Source organism: Stigmatopora nigra, chromosome 5 (assembly GCF_051989575.1).
Source record: "Stigmatopora nigra isolate UIUO_SnigA chromosome 5, RoL_Snig_1.1, whole genome shotgun sequence".
Lineage (NCBI taxonomy): Eukaryota > Metazoa > Chordata > Actinopteri > Syngnathiformes > Syngnathidae > Stigmatopora > Stigmatopora nigra.
The window spans coordinates 8,662,083-8,686,541 of record NC_135512.1 but is presented as its reverse complement, the minus strand read 5'-3'; the positions used below and the strand labels follow the sequence as shown (position 1 = coordinate 8,686,541).

The 24,459-nt window shown below is 38.3% G+C and overlaps 2 protein-coding genes across 40 annotated transcripts in view; both read left to right on the top strand.

Moving 5' to 3' along the window:
• The window catches only part of adgrl2a (adhesion G protein-coupled receptor L2a), a 163,322-nt gene extending 157,082 nt beyond the window's left edge, over positions 1-6,240 (top strand). For 7 of the 36 annotated variants that reach the window (XM_077716758.1, XM_077716759.1, XM_077716762.1 and 4 more), the window contains 3 exons: positions 108-236; positions 1,984-2,001; positions 4,138-6,240. In XM_077716758.1, the coding sequence (XP_077572884.1) occupies positions 108-236; positions 1,984-2,001; positions 4,138-5,027 (1,037 nt within the window). In that variant the 3' untranslated portion in view covers positions 5,028-6,240. Of the gene's footprint in view, positions 1-107; positions 237-1,983; positions 2,036-3,546; positions 3,586-4,137 lie in introns of all 36 variants that reach the window. The other 29 variants (XM_077716791.1, XM_077716790.1, XM_077716770.1 and 26 more) reach the window with 15 other exon arrangements.
• A 512-nt stretch (positions 6,241-6,752) lies between these two features.
• Positions 6,753-24,459, top strand: part of LOC144196528 (uncharacterized) — a 109,807-nt gene continuing 92,100 nt past the window's right edge. For 3 of the 4 annotated variants that reach the window (XM_077716801.1, XM_077716800.1, XM_077716805.1), the window contains exons 1-2: positions 20,546-20,711; positions 21,093-21,262. The gene's annotated coding sequence lies outside the window, so the exon portion shown is untranslated. Of the gene's footprint in view, positions 6,845-12,499; positions 12,546-20,545; positions 20,712-21,092; positions 21,263-24,459 lie in introns of those variants that run through there. The other variant, XM_077716802.1, reaches the window with a different exon arrangement.

The window sequence follows — 24,459 nt, the reverse complement described above, 5'->3', positions numbered from 1 at the left end:
TTTTTTATAATTGTTTCCACAAACAATGATGCAATGAACATGGTTCTCATTTATTATATTCACTGTTGGCTGAGTGCACCTTCTCCTCTTCTGTCTTTCAACTCCAGGAATGACTGGGAATTATCTACTAACAAATCCTCTTCTTCGACCCCAAGGCTCTAACAACCCTTATAACACCTTATTGGCTGAGACAGTTGTGTGTAACACCCCCACAGCTCCAGTGTTTAACTCTCCAGGTGTGCTTACTTATTCTATCCCTCTTTTTTTCTGTTTAATTCCTCCTCGCTCCAAAGAAACATGCACGTCAATGTTGTGCTAACTAGCTGAACAAAAGGCAGGCTACCCCAGAGTTTGCATCACAATAGTTAGTCTCACTCCCTCTTTGTCTACCATTAATTTCCCAAACTGAACAATTTGTATGGGTTGAGCTGTGAAAGAGTATAAATACTATAAGTGGGCATGGTTGTCCGTCTCATTGTGCCCTGCGATCGGCTGGCCACCGATTCCGGGCGTTGTCCTCCCCCAGAGACAGCTGGGATTGGCTCCAGCACCCCCCTATTGAGTATAAAGCGGTTCAAAAAATGTGATGAGATGAAAACAAAAATATTAGTATGTGAGTTTTGCTTCTCCATGAGGAGCTGCAGAAGGAAAGGCATATAAAGAGCTTGCCGATTAGCTGTAGCCATTTCGCCATTACGTTCAAGTACTACTTATAGAATACACACACAGTGCATTCCCAATGATTTTCTCTCTTTTCAACAGATAGACTGTACATTAGATGACCACTTTGTGTGTCTCGGTCTTTTAAGTCCCATTGCCAGCATTTTTTAACTCTATTCATGTAAATGATTGAATCTTGTCAAAAGGTATTCAATCATAAACAATACTTCAGATCCATAACTATGGAAAGTGTGCAACAAAAACAGGTAGCAGTTTGCCTCAGCATAGTTGATGGGGTTGAAGTCTTTGTTAAGACAGAGTTTTTTTCAGTGTGACGTGTCAGAATACAAAATTTAAAGTAGGTCAGCCTAGTACGTAAATCCCGGAGAACATGATTCCATAGAGATTCCCCCTCAGAGGTTTGAACAGGAGGCTGAATCACCATCACACGGCACAACTGATGAGCCTGACACGGCAGCATTAGCTTTTGCTTCATTTCCATTCCTCCTGAATACTGAATGGTTTATATCTTATATGCCTTTAAACTCGAAACAACAGCAAGCTCAGCAGTTAAAGAAATAATGTCATTGTCAACAACTCTTCATTAGAAAAACTTAATTTTTCACTTGGTCAAAACAGTCTTCAGTCAAAACTGGGATCAGACCATAGAATTCTCCTCTGGTCCACTCCACTTTCTTGTTGTACTCAATTGAGTTGGCTGTCACCGCTCACTCAGACGGAAATTTCGTGTTAGAGCTAATGTCCAATAATATAACACATATACTTTGTATTCATATTCTTACAATAAAAATGGATAGGTTCCTTGAACAAAAAGAAATAAAACGCTGGCCGCCACAATAATGAAAAGACGCAGATGAGACCGTTGCATGCAAAAAAGACTGCCTACTTAAATGTCCCCTTCGGCTACTGGGTCTGGCACCACAGGCGAACAGTGGTAGATTTAAACTCATATTAAACGTGCATGTTTTATCCACTTCTTTAGTTCATTTTACAAACAAGAGTACTGCAGCTCATGGCTAAGTGAAGTCCAATCTAATTACCCCATGACATGACAGTGAGACTTTAAGATACATTTTAACACATAATTATTTATGCCGAAACAACACCGTAGGGTACTGGTACGGCAGCTAATTCATACAAAACCTCTAAGAAATTTACAACCTGAGGACAACAATTCATAAATATATTTAAAAGTTGGTTTATCCCAATCTGGTTTTAACTGTATGTTTTCCCCCACCATGTTGAATCTGAAATGGCATCTTTTGTGATGGTTCTGTATTCTTCCCCTGTGCTTTCCTCTAGTGACCTACAGAGAGACAAGTACGGGAGTCAAACTTAACTTTGCCTATCAAATGTAAATTTCTTTTCAGCATGCTTACTTAAGAAAAAAAAAACTAAAGAAAACAAAACAAACATCCCACCCCTTCCCTGGTCACTGGTTAGGCCATTGCCATTAACACACACTCGATGAGCAAGTGGTTCACAAATGTTACAGCAATGACAATGCAATAGAAGCATTGTCGTTGTTCTCTTGCTTCTATCCAGCTGTGGCTTTCAACAGTGACAAAGTCCAGTAGCACTCACCTGGCAGCATTTTCAGTTCCTTTTTTTTTGGATGTTAAACACCCACCTGTTGTGGCAGCAGCTGATTAATTTAATAGTGTGGGAATGTTTCGGTTTAGCATTCTCCCCAATATATAAAGTAAGCCGTCCTTTTTTTCTTTTCCTTCTTCCTTCCTTCTTTTTTTTTTACAGAATAGTCTTTGCAGTAAACGCACCTCCATTTGTATTGCTGCAATTGTTGACATTTGGTTTAGTGTGAGAATTCACATTGGCCTTTATCTACTCACTCCATCATTGAATAACTAATATTTATCTTTTTTTGGGTGCTGCTTTGCATGACCTCCGTGCTTTGAGGAATTCCTAACATGACTGCGTCTGACCTCTGTAGTGCTTGTGTTATTCCTCAGCTGCTCTGCCAGTGACTGGAGTCTCACTGGGAGCTGTCACTGTGACGAATGCCAAATGCTGGGCTTTTGGCGACCCTTGACCTTAGCCAGCTATGATCGCACAAGCAGCCAAGTTTCAGAGAGAATCTTTACCTAATTGGACAAAAACAACTGAGAAAAGCAATTGAATAGCTATTAGGTTAAACATTGTGTGTGTTCAGAATAATAGTAGGGTTTAAAACAAGCAAGTAATCCTTAAAATAACTCTCAGAACACATTTTTTAAATATGTTAGGAATTATGAATGGTGTACAAACCACAATTCCAATGTACAATCGAAATTAAAATGTCCTTCAAATGCTTTCTAGCGGAAATTGTATTTATTACACTCAGAAACGATAATGTTAAGACTTAATTTGATTTCATTTTTTTAAAGTGATGCCTACAACACATTCTGACAAAATGGAAGAACATGTCTACACAAACTGTATGTAGATTATGGTAGCACAAATTCAGTAGCTCCATGATCTTTAAGATTTACAAAACCAATTTGAAATATGGACTTCCCAGAAAACAGCACACTTTTTTCACTTTACTTCAATTCATTCCAGATAATCCTGGGCCCAGACAAGACGGCAGCAATTGTTGGTGCCGTTTGACAAACATATTTGTTTTGCATGCCACAGATATAACATTTACTTGTAAATGTAGTGGCGATCGAGTGGCTTAAGCTTTTACATATCTTGTTTAATAAATTATTCTGAACACAACTGTTAGTGGAAGTTAATTTCATTTGCTGAACCTTGCTCTTGTTATGCTCCAGTTTAATCCTTATTTATTCATTTTTTTGGGTTGCTCTTTTTAGTGATCTTTTTTTATGTTACAATAAATCATTTTTTATTTCTTTTTTACATCAGCTGCTCTTAGACCAGATAGGCTGAGCAGGCAGACATGAAGTGAGTCTTTTCACCTGCTGTGTGTGGTGATGGTGGAGTGCTGCTTGTGGGCTCCCCGTGTAGTGAGAACAAAGATGGCTGTCTCATATTTACACATGACTACTTTCCCTTTCTTACCATTCCTTCCTGTTTTTGTTCTTTTTCTCTTACCCTGCACATCCTACCTATATTTGGTGTAATGTAGCTTGTCCGTCTGTAGACCTCCACTCTGCCGGGTGTGTTGTGATGGTGGTTACCATTCAGTTGATTCTCTTAATGTTGTTTGGGATCCCTTTTCATTGCTTAGTCTCTTTGTGGCATACTAATACACACAAAGCTGACATTTATCAGTTTTAAAAAAAAAGAGAAAAAAAATGCACACAAAAATTAAAAACTATCCCTCAAAATGCATGCTAAGCATTGCGCAAAACTAACTTATGTATATGGCATGGCTTAGTGTTAATTAGATGCATCCTAAACAGCATTAAATATTCAAATCAAGGTTAATTTGATATGAAGATGTTTGAATAACAGAAAATCATTGTCTTTTCTTTTTTTTTTCTCTCTCTCAAGGGCACTCACTGAACAATGTGGTGAGGGATACAAGCGCAATGGATACACTGCCGCTAAATGGTAACTTTAACAACAGCTACTCACTCCGCAGAGCGGACTTTGGAGACAGTGTACAGGTGGTGGACTGCGGACTCAGTCTAGATGACGCTGCCTTTGAGAAAATGATCATCTCTGAGCTTGTTCACAATAACCTGCGTGCCTCTAACAAAACCCACCAACAGCAACAACAGCAGACCACCAGTTTGCATCACCCTTCCCACCATCCCCACCACCACCACCATCCGCAGCAGCAGCACCAACCGCCGCCATTGCAGTACCATCACCATCCACATCACAAAATGGAGCAGGCCCTACCAAAGGTGAAGATGGTGGGCGGCAATTGCAGCAAAGATGGCGTCATTGTCCCTGACGCTTCTTTGGTGCGCATGGGCCATGCTGTGGGCCTCGGGCTGCATCACCATCCTCAGCTAGAAGCGCCACTCATCCCTCAACGGACTCATTCGCTTCTGTACGCCCCTGAGAAGAAGGTAAGAACCGACGGGGGAACAAACACAATGGTAAGCCAGCTGACACCCACCAACAACGACCAGGAAAGTTTGCAGTCTCCAAACAGGGACTCCTTGTACACTAGCATGCCGAACTTGACGGACTCTCCTTGTCCTGAGAGCAGTCCGATAATTGCGGAGGACTTGTCCCCATCTAAGAAGAGTGAAAATGAGGACATTTATTACAAAAGCATGCCGAATTTAGGAGCTGGCAACCAGCTGCAGGCCTACTATCAGATAGGCAAAGGGACAAGTGATGGTTACATTATTCCCATTACTACAGACGATTGTATACCGGAAGGCGACGTGCGGGAAGGACAGATGCAGCTCGTTACTAGCCTTTAAGTCTATTGCGATGATCACCCAAACCTCGTCCTAACCATTTTCAGCCGTGAAGATTTGGTGGACAAAATAGTGAAGGAAATAGAAAGTCTGTCATTCGAACTAGCCTTTGACCACGCTTTCTCCCCAAACAGGTCAATCTTCCACTCTTTTCAGCCATTGCTATACAGCATTTTGTTAAAAGTGTACATAAAATACAGAGTCAAATTTTCATTTTTAGAGATAAGCCAATTGTGTATTTAAATGTGCTGCTGCTGTCAAAAAGTATAATAACATAAAACATACAAAAGAACAAAAAAATAAACTGAACAACTACTTGATCCTTCAGAAAAGCATTTACAAACATTGTACATACACTTCTCAACGTTCTGTGTTTTTGTTGAGGGTTTTTTTTTGTTTTTGTCTGTTTTTGATTGTGGACAAATGACACTCATGGACAAGGACAGTATCAAGCCTATATCCCACCACAAAGGAATATCCAGTTTATGGTCTTGATCTCCCTTCATCTTCTTGCTGTTTCGATTGTATGACCACTAGCAATCAAGCCCCTAGCCTTACATTTTCTCAACTGTACAATGAACTGTTGTCAAGAATAATGGCTATAAGAATATATATTTTGTTGTATGGCTGTTGTAAAATACAGATTCTTGGCAAATCATTATTATTAAGAAATTGTTTAACTACCAAATTACCGTTTGAAAGATTGTCTAGAGGCTATATATAGTGGTTCCAACTGTTGATTCATTGGTAGTCAGTTTGAACATTTAGGGCTTATGTAAAGAAAGAAATATACACATGAAAAAATACATGGATGTGTCATCACTTTTTCCACCTGTCAACAATATTTATAACTGTCAGGATTTTATTATCACCCGCTCAACTACTATGTTAATTTGATATTCCCTGATTGCAGGTTCATAACATATGCATAAGTACAGTACATATTTTCACTGTAATGGGCAGTTTGAAAACTAAGATTTATTTGGGTTATTGTTAATCATTAATTACTTTCACTGCCTCTGTTCGAACAGTTTATTTATTTTTACTATTTTTTTGTAATGAACGGGAATTATTTCTCAGCACTGGTATACATACTGTACTGTAGGTCAAGGTTTGTGTAATCATATTAGAACGGGCTCTCCACTCTTAAGACTGATGTAAAGTTCAACACGTGTTTGACAAATACAATAAATGTGAGATTTCTTTTTTTTCCAAATGTCATGTTGTTCATTAATGACATTTTTCTATTACAGTAAATGAGATTGCCTTGACTTATTTTGTTATTAATAACTATCCTTTTGTCCCGGGTTATAGGTCCTGAGCATCTTGAAAGATAAATTGGTGAATATATCTATATATGTCAAATGTATTCTCTCAATTATTGTTTTTCTCTTAAATGCCTCCACAGTTTGAAAAGCTTGTTTTACCATTTTTTTCAGAGGCCGAATTTATCCATGTAATTCAAGGATAAGAAACTCAGGTAGGAAAACTGCATTGTAAACAATTCTTTGTGGTTGTAACACTAATAAAGGTTCACTGACTCGGCTTTACAGTATTATATTAAGTATATTTTGAAGTACTTAGCACACAAACTTTTGGCATAGTGAACCAGCACTACACAAATCTTGATTTTGGCTTTCACATTAGCATGTGGGAGGGAGATGGGGGAGTGTAGCTGCATAACTAACAATTGGTCAGTGTTACACTTGGTTGGACTTGTAGAAGTATATTGAACAAGATGTGTGCAATCAAGTCATATATTTGCTCTAATTGTCTGTTGCAGCTGAAGCCCACAGTCCACTGCTATCCATCTTATTCAGGTAATGCAATTTTTTACACAATACTGCAAATAACACCGGTTGAGGGGGAGTGACAACATTTCAATGGGGAGCTGGAAATTGCACTTTTAATCAATTGGCATTGATTAAAATGCTTCAACCTTTAAAAAAAAAAAACATGCACTCTTGTTAGAGGTACACATGACACTGAGTGGGCCACTGTTTTGACTCAACTCCCACTTATGTGACATTTAAAAAGTGGCGCCACTGAAAAATGTGTTTTAGAACTAATCAAACAAGGAGAACAAATCGGGTATTTGATGGATGAGCAATGCTGGGTTTGGTCCATTTGATGATCCCACATGTGTTAGCTGAATTACCGATGGAATGTGATTTCCCTTGTTTAACTCAATTTAGCCTAAAATAGGTGATTTTTTTAAGGGGTTTTGAGAGTGCTTAATATAGGAACATGTGTGCTTTAGGAACATTGAAATATGATAAGGGATTGGATATTTGTCTGTGATGGAAAGTATGGACTTGGCACCCTCTGGCTTTGTGTGGGGCCTTCTCGCTACTCGAGAAATTCGCTAGATTCTCTGCCTCTTGCTCAAGAAGAGACTCGGTCTTTGTCGAACAGGAATTAAAAGTAAGCCAGGAGCTTGTTTGGAGGCGCTGAGGAAACCCAAGTAGGGAATACTGTTAGCAGAAACGGCCTTTTGTTGTAAAATGCAAACATGATTTTGATAAATACAGCGGCAAAAGAAAAATAGTTGTAATTGCTGAATCAACATTAACAAAGAGAATTGAACCTCTGGAGTGCATGATGCAATTTTGTGAAAAGCATTTTGCTTGATAAATATGGTACAGAAAGTGATGATTGCAGGCAAAGTTGCGACAAATAAAACTTTCAAAAAGACAGATATTTTTTTTCATCTCTTCAGTGCGGGATTTATGCTTTCTTTCGTCTCTAAACTACATCCCAACTCCTTTGTTGCTCCAAAAAAAGGAACATACAGAGAAACATTTGCACCCTGGTTAGAGTTAGTAATTTGAAAAAGTCTTGCTGGATCAGGAGTCAATAGTCCCTTCAATTGTATATGCGTCTGTAGAACTCCTGTGATTGGAAAACAGCGGCACTTACAGATGTCATCGGCATTCATGAAAGGGATTGTGTTCTCAAGTTGCACAGTATCTGGCAGCGCAAAAGTAACTTAAGTCAAAGGGGACCCTTTTATTGCTGTCGCTTTTCTTCTCTCAGCCTCTTTTGTCCTGTCCCCAACTTCAAATGTGCAGATTTGCGACCCATGAGCAACTTAGATCCGGTCCCACAGAGGTGAAAAATCCAATTAACCTGCAGCTAGATCTGCCTTCATTATAATCCCTTCCCATAATTATGAAATAACCAGATGCAGGGTTTCAAATGAAAAAGGGATGAGAATAACTGGCCAAAGAAGAGAAAATGAATTGAAGTTTGGTCTTGTGTTATGTGTTCTGAGTTCCAATTTATCCCCAGGAGGAACAGCATATTTTTAAGACAGTTTTTGAAAGTGTGACCTGCAAAGGCAGCAGATTCATGATAAAACATATCCTGATTAAAAACTAACAAAAATAATATGGTTGGATCAAATTGAATGTTATGTCGTAAGACTGAATAAATCCTCCAGAAAAATGAGATTATAAACTGCAGCACAGAGAGCACAATGTAATCATTGTCAGTGTACCACAGATGCTCAAACAAAGCTTTCAAATGATTAAATACTTTGCATTGGGTGAAAAGAGAAAATTTAAGTTTTCAACAGTCATTTGTCTTCAATGCTCAAAGAGAATACATATATAACAGAGAAGTAAGACAAGTTTGGTTCTAAATTACATGAATATAAAAACACCTTGAGCTTCACCAATTGAATTTAATGATGGATGCTGCTGCAACCATTTAGCCTGATTACAAGGAAAACAAAGTTACACTTCCATTTTGGATGACTCACATTTATGTACGTGCTGCCCCCTTTTTTCCTTGATTTGCATAGACCATAAGCACTCAATGTCTTTTGAGTAGGAACTGCACACGCTACTAATGGAATGTAAAATAACGTCAAAAGCCATTTTCAATATGTACAAGAAAATAGTCGTGTCAAATTTGTCATTGAATTACATTGTTATATATTGTACAGTCATGTAGTAGAAATCCTACTTTTAATCACATAATGGTTTTCATGATAAAATGTACCTTAATAGTACAATGTTGGCTTCAAATAATACTTCACAGACTGATTATGTAATTGATTACATGTTGAGCCTTTCCACCTGGAGGTGTAAAACAAATGCTGTTAAAGTTCAATATAAAATACCTACTATAGTAAAAATATAGTATGATAACTGTGCTATTTGAATGTGGAAGATCAACACATTGGCCGAGCTATCCAAATACACTGGGAGCTTTGGCCGCTTCCACCAGGACATGGATGAGATCCATAAAGCAGTCAATGGACTCTGCTCTACGTTTATAATTAATAAGTAGAGGGAAAAGAGTTATAACCTTGAGTGCAGCTGCGCATTGACATAGAATATTGATTCAGAATTTCCTTGCTGGTGGCAAAGGTGTTCTGCGAAGACAAGATAGAAAATATATTATGAATGTCTCTGTTGGACTGTAGTTTCTTATTACCATTCAAAGGAGACATACAAGAGAAAACCTTGTCATGGTGATCCCGGCCAAGTGTTCCCACAGGGTCGACATGACCGTGAGCCAGTTGACAACTCAAGTTTTTTTGTCGTGATCCTTGTCATATCATTTGCACTGGGATGTCATTATCCTGCCTTTTTATTAGTGTGCTGTCATGTAGAGCTAATGCCCAGTTTACTAACAGAAACCATGCAGCATTTTTAGCTTACAGTGGGGCAAATACGTATTTAGTAAACCAAGATTAGAGAGGTCTGTAATTGTCAACATGGGTAAACCTTTACCATCAGAGACAGAATGTGGGAGAAAAAAAATCAAAATCACATACATTGATTTTTAAAGAATTTATTCCCAAGTTAGTGTGGAAAATAAGTATTTGGTCAGCTACAAACAAGCAACATTTATGGCTCTCAAAGGGGTCTAACTCCAATTGAGGTCCTCACTCGTTATCTGTATTAATAGCATCTATTTTAACTCAATATCTGTGTAAAAGACACCTGTCCACAACCTCAGTCTCTCACACTCTAAACTCCACTATGGCCAAGACCAAAGAGTTAAAACGCTTAGTGTAAAGAAATCAACTTTAGGAGCAATTATTAGAAAATGGAAGACATTCAAGACCACTGATAATCTCCCTTGATCTGGGTCTCCATGCAAGATCTCACCCCATGGCCTCAAAATGATAACAAGAACGGTGAGCAAAAAATCCCAGATCTCAACCACAGAGAAAATATGTGGAGGGAGTTGAAGGTCTGTGTTGCCTAAGGACAGCCCCAAAACATCACTGCTCTTCCAATCTGATATCTGACAAAAGACATTCCCGGCTCTTGCAAAAGATGCAAATTCCATTAGATCTCACTACAAATTGGAGAGGGGGTGAGCAACATTATGTTTACTTTAAAATAGGGAATTACAGACAAGCAATTAATGACACCTGAGCTGAGGTTTCATATCACCACCAATCAAAACTAGATTCAAATGATCACACGGTCCAATGTCAGGCATGCTTCCTTTTTTTTTTTTAACCATTCTTAATATGGCAGATGAAATTGCTTTGGCTACATTTGAGATAATTGTAGCATTGGCACCCAGAACTATGAATGGTTCTTATTACATCTTCCAGAAAAAGCCGTGGAAATAGACTTTTTTAATCGCATTGTATTTCAGTGGTGCCTAGTGTAATGGATTATGGTAGCTCACCATGATTGATTAGTTTCACACTTGAAAGTCCACCTCTGCAGATGTTTTCACAGGGATGGGACTTTAATAATGGCAAATGGCAATTGAATGTATAAACTCCTAACTTTGCTGTAGCTTATCGAGTGCTGCCTTAGTTCCTTCCTGCACTTGCAGGGATCAGATGTGTTAAAACAAATCCCTGGGGAATCCCGGCCGACACTGAATGGTAGTTTTGTCTTAGGTGCATCAGGGATTTCAGCTCTAAGCTGAAATCAAACAGGAGCCACATTACAACTCGCTTTGATGCGATCGCTTCCAGCTGTGGCTGGCACATCAGTGATGTACGACTTGTGTGTCTAACTGCAAGGACCTCAGGGTGGCCGTATTTCTGCGATTTTACAAGCTTAGGTCAATGCACATCGAGAGAAACAATAAAATTACATTTAAAAACATGTTTTCCTTTTAAATAGCCATATAACACGAGGGCAGGGAATTAAGTTGAAATGGAGGAAAGTAAACTACTTTGGAGCAAGGCAGTTGCCTATTGTTTAAGCCTTTAAATATTATGACCACCCAAGACCCAACACCATATGTCTAAACGTCGCACATTAAATCTGTAAAGTACAAGTAAAATTGAAGGGAGCCTGAATAGAGGAAGATATTGCTAGTTTGCCATATTGTTGAAGGATTAAGAAAAAAAAGCTATAAAGGTGTCAACAAAGGAAACCAATAAACTACTGAAAATATGCCTCAATTTTCTAAAGTTGTATTTTGAGTTCCCAAATTCAATAAAACACGTAAAAAACAAATTTGGTCTCCGACCTTTCATCTTAAATCTAACTTTTAAAACACAGAATGCTTCTGTTGATAGGGATCATAAACTGCTATACTTTGACCATTGATCTTACATTTATACCATATACAATCTTGTTGTCCAACAATGAGCCTTTTTCAGGGTCAAAATGAATGGCTTTTTACTTTGATATTCATGAGAAAACAACAACCTGGCCCTGCTGCAAGGGATTTTGGTCCAATCTCCTCTCTGATATATTCCAACATAGTGTGTTGCCTTAACTCTGTCATCGTGCAACCTTTTAGATGTCCTAAATGCTGGCACAATATCTGGTATGGGGGTGAAAAAACACCCAGACTGCCACCATTTTTACACGTGTCACCTGGAGAGACATGTCGATTTAGTTGTGCTTCATGCAGTGTGTTATTCCTCCAAGTGCACATTAATTTCCTGTCGGGTTCAACATGTTCGTCACCCTTTGTCAGCCATATTACCACTTTATGCTAGGCTGCTCGAGGACTTTACTGCCACACTAACGGGATTTTTTTCTCATAAACCGCACACCTGTGGTTTTAAAGACTACACCTTGGAAAGGAACTAAAAGAAATCTAAAAAAAAAAACTCTGAGTCAGGGGAGGAGTCATGGCTTGCAAAATATCTGACCATTTGTGATTGATAAGTCAGGGGAGGGACAGGTCATCCAGGACAAAAAAGTGTTGGAACAAAACAAAGCCCCACCTGATTAAAATGGCACTGAAGATTAATCGAACTCTGTGTACATATTTAGTCAGTGGCATTAATCAGAGTCAAAAATCAGCAGTGATTATACCGCATTGACTCGGGACTCCTCGGAACAATTGCCAACATTTGCTAGATTATGAGAGAGGTGCTGGCTGCAAAGAGCTCCAGTAACTCCAAATGTAAACACACAACTGTTGATCTGTGAGTTATTACTTTACTTGTCAATGCTGAAAAAATGTACACATTATTTTACCAAATGTACTTATATATATATAATCAAGAAACTTAATGCATGTGTTTCTAGGATAAGGAGGAAGCCAGGGTACCCACAGAAAATTGGAAGGAAAATGGTGAGAACATGCACACTTCACAGTAGAAGGTCTAAGTCGGGTTTCAAAATGTCTGAATGGGTTTGCATATGTACAGAACACACCACCCGATCAGTGGGCTACCAGTAGATTATTAATTTCAGCCATTATTTTCAATAACTGCTATTGAACAATGTTGAAAACTTGCCAGTCAAGGGAAACAGCAGTGGCTTCTAATGTCTAATAATAATAATAATTGTCACTCAATTGTAATCCAACACCTTTCAAGGCATGTTGCTGTTTGACAACAGGGGAACTAATAAAAAGGTATCACTTTAGCACATCCTGTAATTAAACTCATGAATATATATTGTTTTGTTCAGGGTTTTTTTCTATATCATACATTTTCACCTTTTACAACTCATCAACACCCTCACAAGCAACTCTATTCAATCGAGCCTTACCAGGAGAAAAAGAGCTGACTTATCTGTTCACAGCACCCCCACATTGGACTGCACAGACTCACTTCAAATTGAAGTGTGGTCAATCTTTTGATCAACATTCTATGGATTTACTCAGTTCTTTTTCTTCTTTTTAATCATGGTTATTTGACTTAACATTAGACTCACAACCAGTTAAAATCCTTCCCATTTATTACAATGTGAGACATAGTTAAGATAAGCACTAATTGGGGTCAATTATTGAGGGCTAAATTCCTCAGTCTTTACAATAACAAATAGAAGGACAAGACCTATTGGTTAAATATCCAGAGCAGAATTGCCCAAGTTTTGTTTGATGATCCTAATTCATCCATTTAAATAGTAAAATAGGGGTCAATTGTTAAATATAATATTCTCTTGGTTAGAATGGTAGGTTTGGTTTAGGGAAGCAAATGGTCAGGCTAATGCAGAAATGGAATGTCATTGCATTTCACCTTCATTAGTCAGACTCACCACGGGTTCTCACCTGATCTTAGTTAGTTAGGTGGCCATTGCAGCTGTTGTCTTGCATAATGACAAAGTGCAGTAAATGGTAAAAGGCACAGGGTGACTGCTGCTTTGCCAGGGATTGGCTTTTGTGTAATATCAGTCTCCAGCACTTGTTTATCTTCCAGCCATCTCCTCACTGTAGCAGAGGGAAGAAACGTAACCAATCTAAAAGTCTACATTTGTTACAGGAACTTTTGTATAAGAGCCCTATTTTAGAGATTGTAGTTTATTTCTACAGCATTAACTGTTCATCCGATTTAGATCAAAATGTATTGTTGTAATAATAATAATTATCAGAAAACAGGTGTTAAATCATTCAAGTGAATATGGTTTTGTCAAGAAACTTTTTGTTACGTCCATGGATAGTTTTTATGGCAGTCGTTTATCGCTGCAGCTGCTGTTTTCCATGTCAGTTGTTTTAAAGTGTGAAGATTTCCTTTAACTGGAAACTGTGACAGTGGAATGATTCATAATCCCTGTGAATAATCTGTGAAATACACAATTTCCTTCTGCTCAAATCTGTTCAATGAATGACATACACTCCCTTGTTTGAGATTATCCACAGTATAGACCCCCTAACCTTAACCCATGACTGCATGACATGATTGTTTGAGTTCTAAAAACTGGCCACAACCCGAATCGGCTTCTTCACGTCACATTTGTGCTTCTCTCATTGGTTCTTTTTGATTTAGTTTGTGCTGGTTTGCCCCACCTCAAGTATCAGTTTTCAAATACAGCCCAAACCACAGAATACCAGACTCTATCTAGTACGTGGCCAAAGTCAAGAGGGCTTGACAGGCTAATGGTTCGTATTTCGTGTGGGTTTTTCTATACCCTAATGAGCTCATTCAGTGTTTGGCGGTGAACTGGCGTGAATTGTCGATATCTCAAGCGCTCCGCACGTTAACACAATGAATCCAATCCAGTGGGTGATGTATGCATGCTGTTTGTGGCGCGTCAAGAGGCACAGATACAGCACGTAAGTGTTCCAAATCTTGTGCAACTCAGGGGTCACACAACTCGCAGCATTAATAGGGTATAGTTGAACACTTTGGCAGAAGTGTTATGATAGATTGTGGTGTATAGATATTGTTAAAACAGCAGTATTTTGTTTTTGGCATCTCAAGCAAAATGGGATACAGGATACAATCACAGTTAGTGAATTTCTTGTGCAATTTGTTGGATCACAACTAATTAAGAGTGAGTTTTAATCAAGATGTATGAATCACATGCCAAAGGAAGTCCTAACATCAAAATTCCAAGGGATTGACTTAAACTCATTTTTTTGGAAATAACATGAGAATAATTGTATACCTGTCCTCATTGTCATGTCTCTTCTTCTTTTTTCAGTGATTGACACTGTTTTTGATTTATTTTATTTAGGTTCATCTGGAGCTTTGACGACATGAAATATACAATTTCTTGATTTCGGCAAATAAATAAAAAGATTGGAGTCTATAACACATTTGCCCCAGGGTTATATCAAATGTGCCCTTTTTCCAGTACTCCATATTTGAAGACAATTCCTAGATCCAGCAGACCTGCTCCCCTCTGAGGCCTGCCCTAGATGAAACAAAGCATACACCTCAATAGGTCTCCATAGGACTGGCCGCTCTCAGGCTGACGCTCAGAAGATTGACAAGTGAGCATTATTTTTCGCTGAAAAGTGGCAGGCAGTCCCTTATGTGATATAGAGGCATGTCAAAGGCTGCTCTCCGGCTATCTCTTTGGATGTAACAACTCTGCTCTTCAAGTGTGCCTTTGAGCATTTAAATGATCAGAATGTGCATTGAGGCCATCTGCCCCCATGCTGTCAAATTTGAACGGATATGTTTCAGCAAGTAAAAAGATGGACATGAACAATACACCTACTGGGCTGACCCATACACGAAAACAAGCATTTCCCCAAAAATCCAGCATTGCTTTTTGAGACAATCCCTTGTCAGTATTTCCTCCATTTGAGCTGGGCATTAAAATGGGAAAAGGTATTCCTCAGCGCACATACAGTCAGTCAAAGACCTAGACAAAACTTTTTGTTTTATGAGAAACTAAAGGATAGTCAGCTTGGCTCTTTAGGTATTTATTTGTTTTTACTCATTGATGAAATTATATCAAGATTATATTTGATAAAATAGGAATCCATATCTAATGAATGATTCCTTTCAGTCAATACTTAGTTTTGAGTGATTTCACACAAGACCAAAATGGGTCGCAGGGGCCTTTCCCAGCTAACTAGGGGCACCAGGTAGGGGGACACTGAGGATAGGTGGCCAGCCAATCGCAGGATACAAGGAGACAAACCATCATTCATGCTCGCACTCAAACCTAGAAGCAATTTAGAGTGTTAACCAGCCTACATTGCATGTTTTGGGGTGTCAGGGGTCCCCGGAGTACCCGGGGAGAACCCAAACAAGCCCAGTAAGAACATGCAAACTCCACACGGTGAGGAATTGTGTGCTATTATTTGTGGCACTACGTATATGTTCACTTTCTGGTTGCTATAGCAGGTGTCATAATTTAGTATAAGGCATTTTCAAGTGGTAGTAATAGTGTATGTATATTAGATGCAGCACTGCCGGGAACTGCTGGGTTTACTATATATTTTTTTGTCTAAGAAGTTTAGGAATACTATTAATAAACTTGGTCTGTGAACCATTAAAGTCCTGTTTTGTGTCAAGTCAGACAGAGAAACAGAAAATGTCTGTTTTGGGAGGAAATACCAAGAGAAAAGTTGATATGCCCACTAGCCACAGTCCAGCTCTGGTCACACTGGATATCATAAATCATCTAGGTGATTTAAACACATGCAGCTTTTATGACAGTCCACCCCTCCCCCTTCCTGTCCAATGAATTATTATAATACATTCATGAAATCTGGAACATGTTTCCGTTTTGGACTCACTAATGTTTAATAAATTTAAACCTGACCCAAAATGTAAAAGTGTATTTTAATACCATGTTAATGCCATGCCATGTTTATTTATTTTCATTTTTCTTTCTGGTATGGTTAAAATCCTTTTTTTTTCCCCAAAATGCGTCTTAGTATACTTGAAAAATTTCGATGAGGAGGTTTCCTACTAACTGAATGTGGGACAGCAGTGCCACAGTCAAATTTTCTCAAAGAGTGTTCATCCTGTCACCTGGTCAGGATGTTTAAAAAAATGTCATGAAGCAAAATCCCCACACAGAGATGAGAAGGTTTTCTTGGTCAGCAGAATATGTTTGCCTAAGCTGCAAGATGTCAGGAACTGCCTTCCTTGGTCTTTCAAATGCGCTGGAAAAATTGACTTGTTGCTCACAAATAGATTCATCTCCTCGGGAAAATCCAATATCCCCAGGAAATCTCTGGGAATCATCTTTTTCTCAGCACGTTCCATGTTCTGAGGTGACTCTGGAGTCCTGAAGCGGGATACATAAGCATTATGATGGCTATGATACACAACATTGACATTCTGAAAATGGCCTACTCCTTGGATTTTCACAGGAGTGAAAATTGGACAAATCAAATATACTGTATCATGACAGTCATCTAAATCCTACGAGCCCTTTTCAAATTATTTAGAAATGAGATGCACCACTAACTTTCAGTTGAAGTGTCTCCACATTTCATGCTGTTGACTTTGACCCTGCTGCAAGTGTCTTGTGGGACAGATTGAGTTTCCTCCAGTGGAAAATTTGAATTTTGAAGTTGACCTGACATCTTGTGTAATGTTTGTTAAGTTAATTCCACCCTCGATAATACAATTCTTGTTTGCTGGAATAGAATAAATAGGGAATACAATTCTCTTGTAAATGAAGAAAAGAAGAAGAAAATGTAGGTTCAACATTCTCTTGGCAAAAACTGAATTTAGAGGAAGATAGAACTAAGAATCCCAACATATTTCCAAGTATTCTTTCAATCGCTGGATTGCACACATACCTCACAAACAAATCAAGACCTGACATGATGAGACTAATCTCCTAGTTCTCTTTAAATCAGATGAGATGTGATCTAGAATGAAAGTCAAAAGCCTCTAGATTAGTTTACTTGTTGGATTTTCTTTTTCATATACCAAATAAAGGAAATATATTACCCAAGGCAACATAAGTAGTATTTTCCATCCTCCAAAAATCGTTTTTACATCAATTTAGATTTTTCTGATAAAATGCTAGGTGTCCCGACCCGCATAATCTATCCATCCATTTTCAACACGGATTTTCTTCTCAGGATCATGATTTGCCTTTAGCCTATCCCAGCTGACCTTGAGCAAATGACTAACTTTATCCTAAATTTGTTGCCAAGAGTTCTAGGGCATACACTCTGGCAGACATGCATTCACACCCAAAATCATACTGCCATTGATTTTATGGTGTGTTTTTAGGAAATATTTTGCAGTGAAGCTTTAACACATTTTCTCGGAATTTAACCAGACCCTCTATGCCTTATTGAAAAGGTTTATGGCTAAAATTCTGATTTGTTACATTAGTGTTTTTTTGTTTTTAAGTAAGCCAAAGAATATCAGAATCCTCTAATACTACCAGGAAGTACCAGTTTGTATATACACAATGTAGAAACAAAGTTGACTTAAGAAATCCGATAAAAAAATACATACCACATTGAGAAAATTAATTTGAAAAGTTTCACAGCCCCAAATCCATAAAAAAATGTTTTGCCAGGCATTATTAGACACTTCCAAAGCTGCTGATTTTCCTTGTTATAAGAAGATCAAAGACATCGAACTCATTAACCATGTGCTCGAGTCTACTTTACCTGGATGAAAGGCTGGATGATTAAGGCATTACCCTTGTTTTATGCCAACAGGGAAAGGCTATGCAGTGCATTGTGAAAATATTGGGTTTCCAAATTTACTGGTCAAATGTAAACTTCAACACAGAAGACAGTACACTAACAGTAACGTGTTCAATACCGTGATACAAAGTGTATGTACGTACATACTATAACATAGTATATACATAATCAGTGTTGAGATTTACTTTGCCATGCATGTTAAAACTTGAAAACTGTATTTCATCACAAAGCAACAAAGAAATGTTACCCTCAAAAATGGAAATGTTCCTGTAGTGTTTTTCCCATCTGTTGACTGTTGGCAGCAATAACATTTCTGACTGTTGGCAGACAAAAAAGGTTTTTATACCAAAGCTAAGCCATTGTGCTTTCAAATGTGATGAAATTTAAGTCACTTTTGAAAAATGGTAACCTAATTTATCTGACTCAGATTTCTGAAGCCTCACTGACTTTAATCAAACAAAATGTGTATTTTCCACTGAATTAGAGTTCTGGAGAACGTCTTAACAATGAAATCACAGTGGTATGGCTAACGTTCCACTTTCCAGCATAAACTGCCAGAATCATTTGTGGCACAGTCATACCATCTGATCATAATGACTCTGGAGTAAGACTCCCTTTACTGATTGTTAGAAAATATCTGCAACACAATCTTCCCTTGTCCTTTTTTTCCAAAGGTTTTCCATAATTCACTAGACACTTACATTAGGGTGAATTATATTTGTGTTTTTGCAAAAATGATTACGGGTAGGGGCGGCCCAGGGTATGAGTGATTAGCACGTCAGCCTCACAGTGGGAAACTTGAGTTCAAATCCAGGTCAGTCCACTTGTGAGTAGTTTGCATGTTCCCCTGGGCCTCTGTGGGTTTCCTCTGGGTACTCCGCTTTCCTTCCACATTCCAAAGGCTTGCAATGTAGGCTAATTAGACACTAATGTGGGCATGAATGGTTGTTTGTCTCCTTGTGCCCTGCCATTGGCTGGCCACCAATTCAGGATGTCTCCTGCCTCTGGCCCGAAGTCAGCTGGGATAGGCTCCAGCACCCCCTGCGACACTAATGTGGATAAAGCAGTTCAGAAAATGAGATGAGATGAAATTAGGGGTAGAAACACTACATGCACTAGTGGATTTCCTATTATGGAAATGCATTAATATTTTCAACATATTGAAATTTAAAAAATATATATTTTATTATAGACCAGAAGATGTCAAAGTCCGTGACATTTTTAGACTGTCACAATTAACCAAGCTGTTATACAGGACAGTGTGTATGCTTGCCAACTTAGCTTAAGAAGACATGCAGAGAAAGAAAAAATATTGCATAGTCACATGCTGTGCTGTGACCAAAAGACATTATGCATAATATTAGGGGAGGAGGAGCACATTAGAAGGTTCTCGGTCTTTACCATCTGTATCGCGCTTCTTGAGTGTGGCACGACGTTTCATAAAAAGCAACAAAGAGAAGAAGAATAGACAGCAATTTACATCAGTGTGTCTTTTTCTCCCGGTGGGTTTGCATGTGTAGCATCAATCAATGCACAGTAGGAAAATATTACACAGTTAACACATGCAGAGGCAAAGGAACAAATATGCTCAGTATAAATTCAACTGGTTGCTAATGGACCCATGTTTTTTCAGCTCTTTAACAGTTTATTATTCTCTTTGATACTCCCTGTTTCCTCTCCATTTCACATGTACAGTTAGATATTTTGTCTCTGTGTGGCATGTCAAAGTCATAGATCCATGTTCTTTTGCCACTTACACAAAAGGCAAACACAGTGGGGTAGTGTGTTGCTGATTGTCGGCAAAGACCATTTATCATCTGTCAAGTTTTTGTCATCTGAAGTGTAAATAGAGCATTTGAATTATGGTTGTTTCTGTCTACAAGTGGGAATCTCATATGAAAACCTGCATGGGCTTTTGACAAAATCATTTTTACAGAATCAGTTTATCATAGCCATGATAAACAATGTCTATAATGCATGAGCGGAAAAATAGCATGGCTATTTGGATGCAGACCAATTTGGATTGAATATACCTTTAGGAGATAAATTGTAAGCATAGAAGTTATGATTTTCAGGGGATGGCCAAAAACCTGACATGATCATTATTGCTTAATTTCTCAATTATTCCCATGAGCATTCTGTGTTAGGGTTGGTTGGTTTTGTTATGCCTTTTTTTTCCCTGGGTGTCCTGTCCAAGTGATTGCCCATTGTGTTTAACTGTTGTTTCTCCGCCCCTGGTGTATTTCCTGCTTGTTCCCTCTTGGGTTATCCAGGTGTTCTTAATTGTCTCGTTATCACTGTCAATTTGAAACTGTTTTGTTTGTTAGTTCTGGATTGTTTGCTTCATGCCATGTTGCTTTGTTACCGTCCATGTTCCATGGTTGAGATTTTATTTACTGTGATCCCATTTCTCCACGTCCTCTCCGTCAGGTTTGAGTTTATTATTTGACACAAAGGTTTTGTTATTTTCTAGAGATCCTGCCTCAGTTATTAAAGTTGTGTTTGAGCATTCCATGCTGACGTTGCATTCTGATTCTGTAATTAGAATTGTTGTTTTTTTAAGACCGAGATGACAATTTGTTTTATTACATTGGCAGAATGTCTTTATTTAGCTGACATCCATATAACCAGGCTGCATTCAATTACCATTCAATGCCAATGTGAATGTGACAGTCCAAATGTTGTTTATAACTGGCAACAATTGCACATTATTTTCAGCTTTTCATGAAAAGTCGGATAGGTTGTTCACACAACCCTTTTTTTAAGTTGGCTTCCCTTTCATTCATCTGTTGTTCTGTGCATCCTTATTAGGGTTGCGGGGGTTGCCGGAGACTATCCCTGCTGACTTCGGGTGAAAGGCAGACTACACCCTCGACTGGTCGCCAATCAGCCGTATTAAACAGAGAGACAAATGGTCGTCCACACTCCCAATCATCCCGCCACCACAGAATCAAGCCCACACCTGCCCTCACTGAAGTCTGGTAAGTCAACTGCTAAATCAGCCACCTTGGCATCACTTATATCGTGGTATTCTGCTTTCAAGCTAAGCTTTCATCCATTATTTTGTATAGTTTAAAACTGCTTATACTATAAAGTCTTAAATGGGGTAGATGATAAAGAATAGGAATTTGCAGTTGTCAAATGTATTAATGCCTTATGTCAAGTAAACAAAGGCCACTCTACTATGAACATATTTGTATGAATGAAGAACGTTATCATGATCTGATGATCTGATCTTAAATTATGAAATCCATTAGGGTCACCATTGTGATGCTTGTCACTCAACTCAAAATGTAAAGTGTATAGTTCTGCAGAGTGACAGGAAATTCTATGTTAGAAACACACTAGTCTCTTAGAAGAAACTACATTCACTCTGGCAATCAATACATAGCTACAAGAACATTTTTCTTCCCTTTTCAAATTTACACATGTTATAATTGCAGGCTACTTATGTAATTCTAAATGTAGAGCACTGAACTTTTCAGTTATGCTGAATATTTTTGCGGCATCCCCAAATAAGGTCACGTACTAAAGGAATTAAACTATGTTATGGACTGCATTATTCATGAATCTTTTTTTTTTAATTGATTGAATCAAACTATCCATGTTAAGGCTCCTGGAACGCCAAACCAGAAACACACTGGCACGATGGTACTAATGATTTGTGAAAGCCTTTACTCAAAAGAGACATGACTGATGAAGTCGATTGCAGCGGGCTAATTAGACCTCAGCAGACAAATATGTTTTATCTTATGCATCATTCCTTGATGCCAAAAGAAGGTGCTCAAACACTGTCTCATATGAAAGTAGTAAATAGAGCTGTGTTACTTCTTCTGTTGTCATAGAAATAATATTGTAGTGGTATAAATGGTGACTGAGATCTTTGCACGTGAGCAAGTTATGAATGGTCTGGTTTAAAATGAATGTAGTACATTTCATGTTTTTACAGATTTCTATAGACAGTCAAGTGTATATTTAGGGCAGTGTGAGTGAGGCAGAAGTTAGCCCATCGCCCTGATACTTCTGGGGTTGAGGGTTTGATCCCTGGTGGGTCCTCTATGTGAAGTTTGCATGTTCTCCCTAGGCTTGTATAGGTTTTCTCCGGGATACTCCAGTCCCCCTCTCATCCCAAAACATGCTTGTAAGCGGGTTGCACACTCTAAATTGCCCCTAGGTATGAGTGTGAGCATGAAATGTTGCCTGTTTCCTCATGCCTTGCTATTGGGGTGCCTGGAGTTAGTTGGGATAGGCTCCAGCACCCCCACAACCCTTGTGGGTTTGTTTTGTTAACTTCTGCTTATGTCATCACAAAGGAAAACGGAAGATAAACAAGTTATTAAGCAGAGGTCAAAAAGGATTTACATGACGAAAGTCCTGTTTGGTTTACAAGTTCGTTGTGGGATGTCAACCACCAACCGGGGAAGTCGGTTGCCTGATTGCTTATTTTTGAGCTTACATTTGTCAGTGCATGGTTAGCTTTTATATATAGGAACCAAAGCACGGATGGAGTGGTTATGTGGATACCCATCGTGCAATCAAAGGGGTTTCATCAGACTCCTCTCTGTAAACATTGGCATCCGTCGGTAAACCACACAGTGATCAAGACGACGCCATGGTTTCTTTTTGCCGACTTTCAACTTCTGCCAATGTTTTCAAAATGATCAAGAGAAACATGTTGTATTCTTTTCCTATCTTTATATATTTATCAGTCAATCACTGAAATTGTCCCACAACACTATGATGATCAATTTCATTTTTTGATGTAAAATACTTTAGGAGTAATTTGGATTTATTCAGTGACAGTTCTGCATCTGAGTGGCTTGTCTGAGAACATGAGTATCGGCGTTTTCCTTTTTTTTCCCCTGAAGCAGCGAGCTCTGGATAATCCTGGCTCATAATCCACCTTGAAATATTAATGCTGTATTTAAAACCCAGACGAAATATATCTCGTCAATAAATACTGAGCTGCTTAGTAGTGTGTATCTAGGGTTTGGTTCCATGACTCGTTTCACGACCTCCTCTGATTCCAATTTATCAAAATCCATCCAAAATTCATAATATATAATAAATTTTATTCAGGGGACTCTAGATCCCATTGCTTAAGATGTGCACAAAGATCAAGGCTGACCTCTTCTCTTTTTCAGAAAACACTTATGAGCACAAAAAGTAAACATACAATCATGTGGTTTGTGACCATAGAAGTTCATTAATTTTTTTACCTTGTTATAAAACATAACTGCATAAATTTCATTTTTAATTCTCACCCTAATTAATTACTTAATTCAACTATTATTATTATGTTGTGTGTTTGAGACGCATGTTTAAGTGGAATTGCCAATCATTTGGACTCTGGGGTCTTTTTAAGATGCCTGGGACAGTTGTTCCGTATATCACACTATCACTTTTATTGTACTATTGAATATGCCTACTTATGGTTCTTCTCTTCAGGACATGGATAAGTAAAAAGACAATCGATACTGCATTGCTGAAGCAATGAATAAAGAGGTGGAGCAGTGGGAAGCTAGTGTTTTTTCACTCTAGAAAAATGTCCCTGAAAAGTGATCATCACTTTGATAAAAACCAATAAACCACAGTATGTGATCAGTTTTCCTTTGTGTAGGAACCACTTTCATATTACAGTGGATTATTTACGATCTGCTGAGACGACCCACTATAAGAATATCTTTGCGGAGAATGAACTAAGACATGAAATATAAATTGAAATTGATGGCCTTTTGTAGAATTTTAGTGGAGTATAATTTTTGTGTGGCTCAGTTCTGTATCAATTTATTTTGACTCAATTAAAAGCAAATTATGCCAACATTTTATGATTTAACAAAAATATTCAACAATTATTTAGTAAGATACTTTACAAACATTTTTTTTCTGCTGATATATTTAATTGTAATGCCCAATCGGTGTAATTTCACGGCATTAACTGGGCCTGCATAACTTATGTTCATGAGCCTAATGCCTTAAACCATTTCAGACCAATACCTCTCTTGGGAGTGCTCACAAGCAGTAGAGTTGACTGATGACTGGCTCCCACAGAACCCACACACACGCAGGTTTTGTGTAAACAGATTTGGTCTATGAACACAGCAGAGATAAAATGCTGGCCACTAATTGTATCTTCTACAAACAAAAATTCAAAATCGAGACAAGCAAGTTAGTTCAA